Here is an 11,156-nt window from a genome sequence, read left to right as displayed (position 1 = left end):
ACAGCAGGATTCTGGGACAGGCTGAGGTCTTAGAATTGCAATTAACGACTTGATTTCTTCAGCCACACACGAATGACGACACTGCTGGAGACAGAAGAAAGGTTGGCTTCCAGTGAAAAGGTAGGGCCAAGGTCAGGGGCAGAGCCCTCTTTTCAAATGACTGTCCTTGTCCCTATTGCACCAGAAATTGACTCAGGGGAAAACAAACAAACAAAATAGCTCCCCAGGCTGGAAACCATCCAGAGGGAAATAGAAATCATTCTGTTAGGCCCTGGTGAGTCCTTCTGGTCTCCTGTGGAAGGGCACTAGGGCTCCACCTCCAGATGAACCTTGGTGGTGGCGAAGTGGGGCTCTGCTAGGGCCAGAACACCGTTGGCAAACACATTCAAAGGCCATTATTTTGTTTTGTTTTTTCTCCAGTCCTGGGGCTTAAATCTGGGCCTGGGCACTGTCTCTGAGCTTCTTTTGCTTCAGGCTAGCACTCGACCACTTGAGCCACAGCACCACTTTAGGCTTTTTTCTGTGTATATAGGGTACTGAGAAATCAAACCCAGGGCTTCATGCATGCTAGGCAAGCACTCTACCACTAAGCCACATTCCCAGCCCACGATTACAATTCTGCCTTGCTGCACACAAATGTCCTTTCTTTTTTTCTTTTCTGTCAGTCGTGGGGCTTAAACTCAGGGCCTGGGCACTGTCCCTGAGCTAAGGTTAGCATTCTACCGCTCTGAGCCACAGCTCTACTTCGGGTTTTCTGGTAGTTAGTTGGAGATGAATCTCAGACTTTCCTGCTCAGGCTAGCTTCAAACCATGATCTTCATATCTCAGCCTCCTGAGTAACTAGGATTACCAAGTATGAGCCACAAGTACACAAGTACCTGACTTGAAGCACTTGACTGGTGGAGCTTGAACTCTGGGCCAGGGCGCTGTCCCTCAGCTATTCAGCTCAAGGCGAGCACTCTACCACTTGAGCTACAGCACCACTTCCAGTTTCTGAATGGTTTATTGGAGATAAGAGTCTCACTGACTCCTGCCCAGACTGGCCATGATCCTCAGATCTCAGCCTCCTGAGTGGCTAGGATTATGGGCATGAGCCACTGGCGCCCGGCCCGAGGCAAACATTTTAAAAAGGACATTCTTTCTATGGGCAATAAGACCCCAGAGGACTTAGCATTCTTCCCTCTGGCCCTGCTGGATGCAGATCCCTGTCCAGGATGACCTGTGCCCTCAGCTCGAAGTGCACTGAAGTACTCATAGCTGTGGATATGTATACCCATTCCCTGTTCCTACAAATCAACATCTGGAAAATTGTGTATCTTCAGTGTACTTAAGGGGTGGGGATGCACATACATAAAGACAAACAACAGAAACACTTTTCCCTTTTAGTCTATAGATTTCAAGGAAAACAGACTGTTATTTTTATTTTTTTGCTGTTGGTACTGGGGCTTGAACTCAGAGCAGAGGTACAATCACTTGCATTTCTCCTCAAGGCTGGTACTCTACCACTTGAGCCACAGCTCCACTGTCAGCTTTTGCTGGTTATTTGAAGATGAGTCTCAAGGACTTTCCTGTCCAGGCTGGCTTTGGACCATGATCCATACATCTGTCTCCTCCATAACCAGGATCACAGTGCCCAGTGCTGTTCTCCTTGGGATTGAATTTGGGGCCTGGGGCCAGTACCTGAGCTTTTATGTTCAAGATTAGCACTCTACCACTTTGAGCGATAGCACCACTTCCGGTTTTTTGGTGGTTAATTAAGAGTCTCAAGACTTTCCTGCCCAGGCTGGCTTTGAACCATGATCCTCAGATCTCAGCCTCCGAAATAGTATTATAGGAGTGAGCCCCTGGTGCGCTGCTTGTTCTCGTTTTTTTTCTTTTTTGGGGGGTTCAGTTGTGGGGCCTGAACTCTGGGCCTGGGCGCTGTCCCTCAACTCTTCTGCTCAAGGCTTGCACTCTACCACCTGAGCCACAGCGCCACTTCCGGCTTCTTTTTGCTTATGTGGTGCTGAGGAATCGAACCCAGGGCCTCAGGCATGTGAGGCAAGCGCTCTACCACTGAGCCACCTTCCCAGCCCCTTGTTCTCGTTTCTTTAGGCAGGCAATGACCTGCGCCCGCCCACAGCAGAGGGAGCTTGGCCTATCCTTTTCTGCGAATAGAATGGCCCTGAAGCTGGTAAATAAGGCTGAAGTCTCCCTGCCAACTTTGTCCATTCTAAGATACAGGTATTTGGTTGTGGGGCTTGTACTCTGGGCCTGGGTGCTGTAGCTCAGCCCTCTACCACTTGAGCCACAGCGCCACTTCCGGTTTTCTGGTGGTTAATTGAAGTCTCACTTTCCTGCCTGGGCTGGCTTTGAACCATGATCTTCAGATCTCAAGCCTCCTGAGTAGGGTTATAGGCGTGAGCCACAGGTGCCCAGCTCATTGTAATATATTCTAACCTTCATGATTGTGTCCTTGGGAGCTAAGAAGTGTTCAATGGTCTCTTTTCTAACCATTCCTGACAGGAACTTGTAGAAGTGTAGTTGAAGTCTTCTTTACTTTCCAAAGCACTCAGAAGTCCTGGATACGATCTAAAAATTTTCCTTTGACCCCTGTTGACCATTGGTGGTACCAAAGTACCTGCCCACCTGAAGGACAGGAAACCAATTGATAGGAAGTGCCATGATGTTCCAGAAGCAAAACAGTTGTGAAGCTGGGCAGAGACCACACCTCATCATTAGCGTGGAGTGTGGCTTCCTGAATCTCCTGTAAGGGTGCAGAGGCTGGCCTGGACTTCAGGTCACACTACCTAGTAGCTACTCCCTCCTTACTCCTTCCAGAAAGCCTGTTCAGAGGCAATGCCGACCCTCCACAAAGACCAGTTTTTTCCTTCTTGGCTATTTAAAATGCTTTGTTGCAGCTGGTGGAAAAGCTAGGAGCAAGAAGTGGGTAGAAAAGCTGAAATTTCACCTGTTGGACAGGTAGCTCTTTGTGGTGTCGGCTATGGCTCTCAAGTCCCACTAAGACAGAGTGAAAGGGTGTGGGGGGGTGATCAAGTGTGGAGTGCTTGCTCAAGCTGGGTGCTGGAGCCTGTAATCCTAGCTGAGATCTGAGGATCGTGGTTCAACGCCAGCCTGAGCAGGAAAGTCTGTGAGACTCTTTATTTCCAATTAACCACCAAAAGACTGGAAGTGGAGCTCTAACAAGGAAATGGAGGCATGGCTCAAGCGGTAGAGTGCCAACCACCTGTAAGTGAAAAAAGCGAAGTGAAAGCTGGGTGCTGGTGGCTCCCAATTAGAATCCTAACTACTCAGGAGGCTAAGAACTTGACTGTGGTTCAAAGCCAGCCCAGACAGTATAGTCTGTGAGGTTCTTCAATTATCCACCAGAAAACAGGAAGTGTTGCTGAGGCTCAGCAGTAGATGCTAGCCTTGAGCAAAAAAGCTCAAGGATGGCACCCAGCCCAAATCTCAAGCCTCACATCTGACATAAAAAAAAAAGGGGGGGGAGGGAGGGCACCTGGGAATGTGGCTTAGTGGTAGAGTGCTTGCCTAGCATGCATGAAGGCCTGGGTTTGATTCCTCAGTACCATACAGAGAAAAAAATGGAATTGGCTCTGTGGCTCAGATGATAGAGTGCTAGACTTGAGCAAAAGAAGCTCAAGAACAGTGCCCAGGCCCAGAGTTCAAGCCCTAGGACTTGGAGGGAGGGAAGGGAGAGGGAGGCCAAATGACAATGGGAGGTACTGAGTTCAAGCCCCAGGAAAGGTACAAAAAACAAAACCCAAGTGGATACACTAGCTGCTTTAAGGAGCACCTAGCCCAGGCAGCTCACTCCTAGCATCAGGGATCCCCAAAGTGCTCCTCTCTTTCAGCCAACTGCAGCGCCCCGGACGGGAGACCAAACAGTACGTTTGCCTTTTCAAGTTTTTATTTTTATACATTTTTTTTGTATTAAAAAGAAAAGCATAATTACCACAAATTACAAAGGACTAAAGCAGGACTAGAATAATGAATGAAATCACTTCAGCCTGGGAAGCAGATACTCTCAATAATATTAATGTTATAATACAAGCTCATTCAAGTATTTTACATTTTTTTTTTGTCCTTTTAAATGTGATATCCTAAAGCACATGGTAGATAATGTACTATGAGCGTAAGGGGGAACCTTTCTCTGCAAAGCCAGATGAGTTTTCCTCTCCAGTGAGAAATGGGCTGAAAGTTCTTATCTTCTCCACCATCAACATGGCCAGAGGAGGAGAGGATGGGGGTCTGAGGGAGAAATCAGGGACCTTTCCACACAAGTACTTTGGGGTTCCTATTCAAGAGTCCCAGATGATCCAGACTAACTCTACCCAGACTTTTGGCAACCTCTCACCCTCCTTCCCCACTTCCAGGGCCTTTCTGAGCAGCTTGCTTTCTTTTTTTTTGGGAAATCAGTCATCAGAAAAGGGAGGGGAAAAAAAAGAGCTACAATGGAACAAAACGAAAAACGTTGAACAACTTCGACATGGGGCTCAGCACCTCCACCAGAGCCCTAGGGGCCTGGGCTGGAGCAGGGTGGGACACAGCCTTCTCTTCTAGTAGTGCATTTGCTCCCAGGTGCAGGAGGGCATTGCAGAAATCTGCCCCTTGCCAGGGCCGAGGCACATGGACCTTCTGTTGGCTGTCCAAAGGTCGTTCTGTAAGGACCCACTCTGGAGAAGTAGGGGATGAATAGAGGGGGGTCTGGGCAGGGTGTTGCCTTGGGTCTCAGTTCTTCGATCCCTGTGGGAAGATGGTGAATGGGAAGTGGCCGGCCTCAAGGCCCTGCCACGCCGGGCATGCTTGTCACAGATACATCGGTCCTAAATTCAAGTGTCTTCAGAAAGTGAAGATGTAAACTACTCTTTGCAACATTAACTCCTAACATGTTACAAAAAAAAAAAAAAAAAAAGTGGGGGGGAGGGGGAAGAAAAAAGAAAAAAAAAAAAGGAAAAAGAAAAGCTCCCCACCCCCTCTCCTCAGCCTATGTTGAGATGAAATCCCCACCTGCCCACAGCTGCGGGCCTCCTCCGCCAGGGGCATCTGAAAGGCTCAGGGAGAGGATGGCAGGCTGGGCATGGGGGAAGAGCCTTCCCCCTCACCTTGACCCTTGACCCAGATCCACACAAAGGCCGAACCTGAGGTTTCAGTGGTGCTGGATATAGACTGGGGCTGATTGGCCAAAGGAAAGAAAGGGAAAACCAAAGGGAGGAAACTGGGGTTCAGGAGTCCAGTGTCTGGTACGGCATAGGGCAGGCACCAGACCAGTCAGGGAAAGGCTTCAGGTCCCAGCAGAGCCTGACTGCACGCACTCCCATAGTGAACATGGGAAGGGCACAGGTTACGCAATGAAGGACTCCCTAACAGGGGGGAAGCCCTTGGCAGCCTGGGACACTGTCTCCTTTCTCCCACTCCCAACCTGTGGGCCAACAGAGGAACCTGGTGACGAGGCGGGCCACAGAGGTTCCAGGTAACCAAGCAACAAGAACACCGGCGTTTCACTGGTGCCCAGGTCCCACGTAGGTGGAGCACCAAAGTCAGGCCTGTAACTTGACACAACCACCCCAGCGGTGTGGGTCAGTCCTTGATCACCCTTCCTGGCTTCTGATGACAAGCGGACTCCAGCCATTCCATTGTCATTTGCAGCCTGGCAGAGGCAGTCAGTGACTGGAGAAGAGAAGGCAGGTATACTCTATGTCCACATATACCTTCCTGCCATGGGGCTTCGCCGATGGGCAGGGTCTCCCCAGCTCCTCCTCGGCCTTTCTTCCCAGGCCGTGGTCTCACTCCCACATGGGCTTTTAGAGGGTGGGCAGAGATGGCTCGCAGAGGGAGGCAGGGCGAGATGCAACATGGGAAGGCCCTGGGAGGAGAATGGCACCTCTCTCTCTCCACTTTGAATGAGACAAGGCTTCCTTGAGGTCTCCGATCTTTCGGGGGGGGGGGGGGGGGACAATGTTGAGAAACAGATCCAAGCCATGGCTGCAGGGTTCACCCACCTGCCCCCTTCGGGCTGGGGGGGGGGGGAGAGGGGGGTTACGCTCAAGTGTGTTCCAGATCCAGGCCAACTCTTTCTTTCCGACAGTTTGAAGTGAACTTGGCCGTGGGGGGGGGGGGGGGGGGGGGGTTCCCAGGGTAAGATGAAGAGGGTCACGGCAGGACAGGCCTGGAGCGAGGCGACAGCAAGCAGCGCGAGGACTCGACAGTGGCAGCAGTGTACAGACAGGGGACGTCAGCTTCCAACGATGCAACGGCGGGGGAGGGGGAGGGGGAGATGGCTCGGCTACGAACCACCCCAACTCTCTTGCCTCCGGGGGGGAGGCGCTGTACATGCAACTCAGTCCAGAGAAAGATTCTAGCCAGTCCAAGCCCAGGCACATCCAGAGAAGGTGGGAGCTCTTCGGGGTCGACTCCACCGAGGAAAGCAGGCATTTGGGTTTTATTTCAGATTCCCGCTCCACAATAAGGCAACGTTTAAAAAAATATTATTTCCAAGAACGAAAACAAAACAAAAACAAATTCCAAGGAGAGGGGGCAAGACATCACTTTCTATGGATTAGGTGGGGGGGCTGTTTTCTGACTTTTTTGTGTTTTTTTTTTCTTTTTTTTTTTTAAATGGTCGATTTTTTTTTTTCCCCATTTTTCTCAAAAATGGAAAAGGTCAGAGAAAAATAAAATAAATCATCTTTCAATAGTCTTTTCTGGTATGAGCAGCGTCTCTCTGGGCTGGGGAGTAAAGGGAGCAGGGGGAGGGGGGAGGGGGGGAGGCTGAGGCCTTCCCAGCCCCCACTTTTAGATCCTTTGGTTTCCTTCTTCCCCAGAAGGTGGCAGAAGGGCGTAGAGTGGGGACAGGAGGGAGAGGACAGCATGATGGCAAGCCCCTGATGATCGTGGGGCCGGTGCTTCCGGGGCGCAGGGCACTGTCAGAGCCTTCCGTGGGACAGTACTGGGTGACGAGGCCCCATGGGCCTTCTGGTGGGCTGCATAGTTGGCTTGAGGGGGAGCAAGAGGAAGCTGTGAGTGGGGACCAGGGTTGCGGCCTCTCAGCCATGGGCAGGGCTGAAAAGTGATTTTGGTAATCCAGACAAACTATCAATAATTTAAAACTTGATATATATATATATGTATATATATATAAAAAATCTCCCCCCTTTCCCTCCCCCCTTAGAAGAAGCTCAGATGGAAAGGTCATGGAGAGAGGAGGGAATGAAGGGGTGTGTGGAGGCTCCTGCCCAGGGGTACCTCTAAGAGCCAGAATGGTGGATACACCGCTACTCAGCATAAAGGCCCATCCAAATAACTCCAGGCCTGTCCCTTCTCTGTCCCCTCTCCTGGGACTGGGCACCCCCACGGACCTTCGCCCACCCCACCCCGTCTCCCCCCAAACCCCAGGGCTAGGGGCTTTTCACTTTCCCAAAGTCTGAGTGTCCGAGTGCTGGCTTGTCCATTTGGCATCTTCCCGGACAGGCTGGCCAGTAGGTGGTAGAAGGGATTGGCTGATCATAGATGCAGGCCTGCTGGAAGACTGGGAGGGGCACCGCTTCCTGCTCTCACCGCCGCCACCGCCGCCACCTGCTACCACGGGGTGTCGCTTGTGGTTGCCCTCTTCACCCATAGGAGGCTGCAACAGAGGAGAGAGTCGCACGTGACCAAAGCCCCCTCCAGGGCTGTCTACAGACCTAGTTTCTACCTCTCAATGTAGATCATCAATAGTTTTGGCCTTAAAAACCAATTTCCAACTACTAAGCATCTTTTTCTATGCCAACATTATACTATTTTACGTGTATTTATTCTCTCACAGCCGTCATACCACCCCTTTGATGTGGATATAATTATGCGATTTTCTAGGCGAGGAAACAGACAGAGAAGTAATTGGCAAAGATAAAATTTAGATCCACCTCCCTCACAAGACCAGGCTTTTATCCATTCACATTTCAACTCTCCTTTTGAGAATACATCTTTTGGTTAGGAAATGTGTGAAACCTGGCATGCAGTATGCCGAGCTCTCAGCTCAGAAGGGCCAGATTTTTTGTTTTTGGTGGTTTTTAAAAATTTTTTTATTTCCCCAGTCATGGGGCTTGATCTCAGGGACTGGGTGCTGTCCCTGAGCTTTTGCTCAAGACTAGTGCTCTACCACTTTGAGCCACAGCTCCACTTCTGGCTTTCTGGTGGTTAATTGGAGATGAGTCTCATGGACTTTCCTGCCTGGCTGGCTTTGAACTACGATCCTCAGACCTAAATAGCTGGGAGTATAGGTGTTATAAGCCACCAGCACCCAACACCGGATGTTCTTGGGGAATCACCTGTCGTCTCCTCCCACCCCCCCATACACACACTAAAACAGGCCACTGAACCAAGAACCAGACCATGATCCAGTCTGGCTCCACAATCACCAGAGGTGCTGAGTATCTTCATTCCTTTTCTGGGTACCATAGCTGAGCCCTTGTTCTTTGCCTTTGTACACCCTCTCTCCCCAAAACAGACTCATCTCTACAAGGGGAAATCTGAGAAGTGTTTCCCTTATCTCTTCAGTTTTTTTTTTTTTGTTTTTTTTTTTGGGTCCGGTCGTGGGGCCTGAACTCTGGGCCTGAGCGCTGTCCCTCAACTCTTCAGCTCAAGGCTAGCGCTCTACCACTTGAGCCACAGCGCCACCACTTCCGGCTTTTTTCTTATGTGGTGCTGAGGAATCGAACCCAGGGCCTCGAGCATGCAAGGCAAGTGCTCTACCACTGAGCCACCTTCCCAGCCGTATCTCTTCAGTTTTATCTATCTGGACTACCTAAAGGTCAACGAGGTTAATATAAAGTGCCTAGCACAGTGTCTGGGACATAATAAATGCTCAATGGTGTTTATTTGTCCCTGAAGCACCTGGTGCAGATCAGTGTTTTTGCTTCCTTAATATCTAGTAGCAATAATTCAGACTCACCACTGGATGTCACTGTTGGAGCACTGTTCAAAAGAATGGGACACTAGTTTACAAGCTTCTAGTTAGCTGGAATGGACCTTTTCCAGAACAAACACATTCATCATCATAATAATCCTAATATAAACTTATAGTTGTGTACCTGGACATGGCAGCAAGGACTGGGAATGTAAGGAAAAGAGCCTTTGATGACTTAATTGTGTACAATGAGAAGGGACACTGGGGCAGCCACACAACTCTTAATTTAGACTCACTGCCCATCTTCGCCTTCCACTTTTCAGACGAGGACCCTAAGAAAACCCAAAGTGGAAGAGGAGAAGACCCGGGAGAGGGTTCCTGAGCCAATGGCATAGCTAGGACTAGAACTTAAGCATCCTGATTCCTGGAATAGACTTTGTTTTGGAGGGGAACAGGGAAATGAATTTGGGCCTTTGAAACTGGAGACAGCCTTTTGGACTTTTTTTTTTCTGCCTGTCCTGGTACTTGAACTCAGAGCCTAAGTGCTTTTTTGCTCAAGTGCTATACCACTCAAGTTACTGCTCCATTTCTAGCTTTTTGGTGGCTAATAGTCTCACGGAATTTCCTCCCTGGCCTGGCTCTGATTTTGAACTACAATCCTCAGTGAGATCACAGCTTCATAAGCAGCTAGGATTATAGGCATGAACTGCCAGTGCCTGTTGTCTCTTGGACTCTTGAGTAGCTAGAATTGCAGGTGTGAGTTATTGGCTAAGTATAGAACATTTTTTTCTTTACAGGATCACTAAGAGTGAAAAGAGAGATTTTCTTTTTTTCTTGCCAGTCTTGGGGCTTGAACTCAGGGCTTGGGCACTGTCCCTGAGCTTCTTTGCTCGGGGCTACCCTTTGAACCACAGTGCCACTTTCAGCCTTTTCTGCTTATGTGGTACTGAGGAATCAAACCCAGGGTTTCAGGCATGCTAGGCAAGCACTCTACCACTAAGCCACGTTCCCAGCCCATGAGAGACTTTCACTTACATCCACTCGGAAGTCTTCTAGCCGTCTGAATTTGCCGAGGTATTCTTGCAGTTTGGGGTCAATGTCCAAATTTTTGGCTTTGGAATATTTTAGGAAAGCCCAGAACTTCTCCAGTCCATAGAGCTGGCCTATGATAAAAAAAAAGAAAGAAGATAGGCAGACAAAAGTTAGGCTCCTGAGATGAGGATAAGTAGGCTCAGAGGAGAGGGAGGTATAGGGTGACACACAGAAAGACACAGGTGACAGGTGGATCAAGTAGCTAGAAGGTCCGGATAATCAGGGCTTACACAGATCCAACTCTTACCAGCTTCATAGTCCTTCACGGTTTCCTCCTGAAAGTCCTTGAATATGTCCAACCGAAACTTTTTTTCTAGGCCATAACTGTAGTATCGAAAAAGGCACTCCAAACCATATCTGTGGGAGGACACAAGGTCAGTGAACTCAGGCAGTTTCTGCATCTATAAAATGGCAATGTGCCTGCATGGGAAATGAACTAGGAAACTCGTTATTCCTTTGTTGAAAAAACTTGGCCAGGCACTGCTGGCTCACGCCTGTAATCCTAGCTACTCAGGAGGCTGAGATCTGAGGATGTGGTTCAAAGCTAGCCCAAACAGGAAAGTCTATGATACTCCTATCTCCAATAAACTATTCAGAAAAGGCCAGAAGTGGTGCTGTGGCTCAACTGGTAGAGGCTCAAAGGTAGTGCCCAGACCCTGAGTTCAAGCCCTAGGATTGGCAAAAAAGAAAAAAAAAAAAAAGGCAAATACACTTTTAAGAAAGCCAACAATTTGAATACTAAGAGCCAGAAATAATGGTGGGATGACATTATCAAGATGTAACCTAGGGCTTGGGAATGTGGCTTAGTGGTAAAGTGTTTGTTTGCCTAGTATGCCTTTATGTGGTACTGATTCCTCAGTATCACATAAACAGAAAAAGCCAGAAGTGGTGCCGTGGCTCAAGTGATAGAGTGCTAGCCTTGAGCAAAAGAAGCTCAGGGACAGTACCCAGGCCTTGAGTTCAAGTCCCAGCACTGGCAAAAAACAAAACAAAGCAAAAACCAAAACCCAAAGCCCATGGCTTGGGGCTGGGAAGGTGGCTCAGTGGTAGAGCGCAAGCCTTGAGCTGAAGAGCTGAGGGACAGTGCCCAGGCCCAGAGTTCAGGCCCCACGACCAGAGACAGCCCCCCCCGCCCCAAAAAAAACTTTATAAAAAAAAAAAAGTTCATGGCTTGACATGG

The 11,156-nt window shown here is 49.3% G+C and overlaps 1 protein-coding gene across 2 annotated transcripts in view; it reads right to left on the bottom strand.

Annotated features, from left to right (window-relative positions):
- Positions 1 to 3,892: 3,892 nt before the first annotated feature.
- Larp1 (La ribonucleoprotein 1, translational regulator) overlaps positions 3,893 to 11,156 on the bottom strand; it is a 70,024-nt gene continuing 62,760 nt past the window's right edge. For both annotated transcript variants that reach the window (XM_070022655.1, XM_070022656.1), the window contains exons 17-19: positions 10,224 to 10,333; positions 9,920 to 10,047; positions 3,893 to 7,624 (exon numbers count right to left, since the gene is read on the bottom strand). In XM_070022655.1, the coding sequence (XP_069878756.1) occupies positions 7,409 to 7,624; positions 9,920 to 10,047; positions 10,224 to 10,333 (454 nt within the window). In that variant the 3' untranslated portion in view covers positions 3,893 to 7,408. The remainder of the gene's footprint in view (positions 7,625 to 9,919; positions 10,048 to 10,223; positions 10,334 to 11,156) is intronic.

The sequence above is a fragment of the Dipodomys merriami genome, unplaced genomic scaffold (assembly GCF_024711535.1).
Source record: "Dipodomys merriami isolate MVZ:Mamm:240054 unplaced genomic scaffold, mDipMer1.0.p SCAF_151, whole genome shotgun sequence".
Classification (NCBI taxonomy): Eukaryota; Metazoa; Chordata; class Mammalia; order Rodentia; family Heteromyidae; genus Dipodomys; species Dipodomys merriami.
Note: the sequence above shows the minus strand (reverse complement) of the source record. Positions and strands in the feature narration are given on the sequence as shown.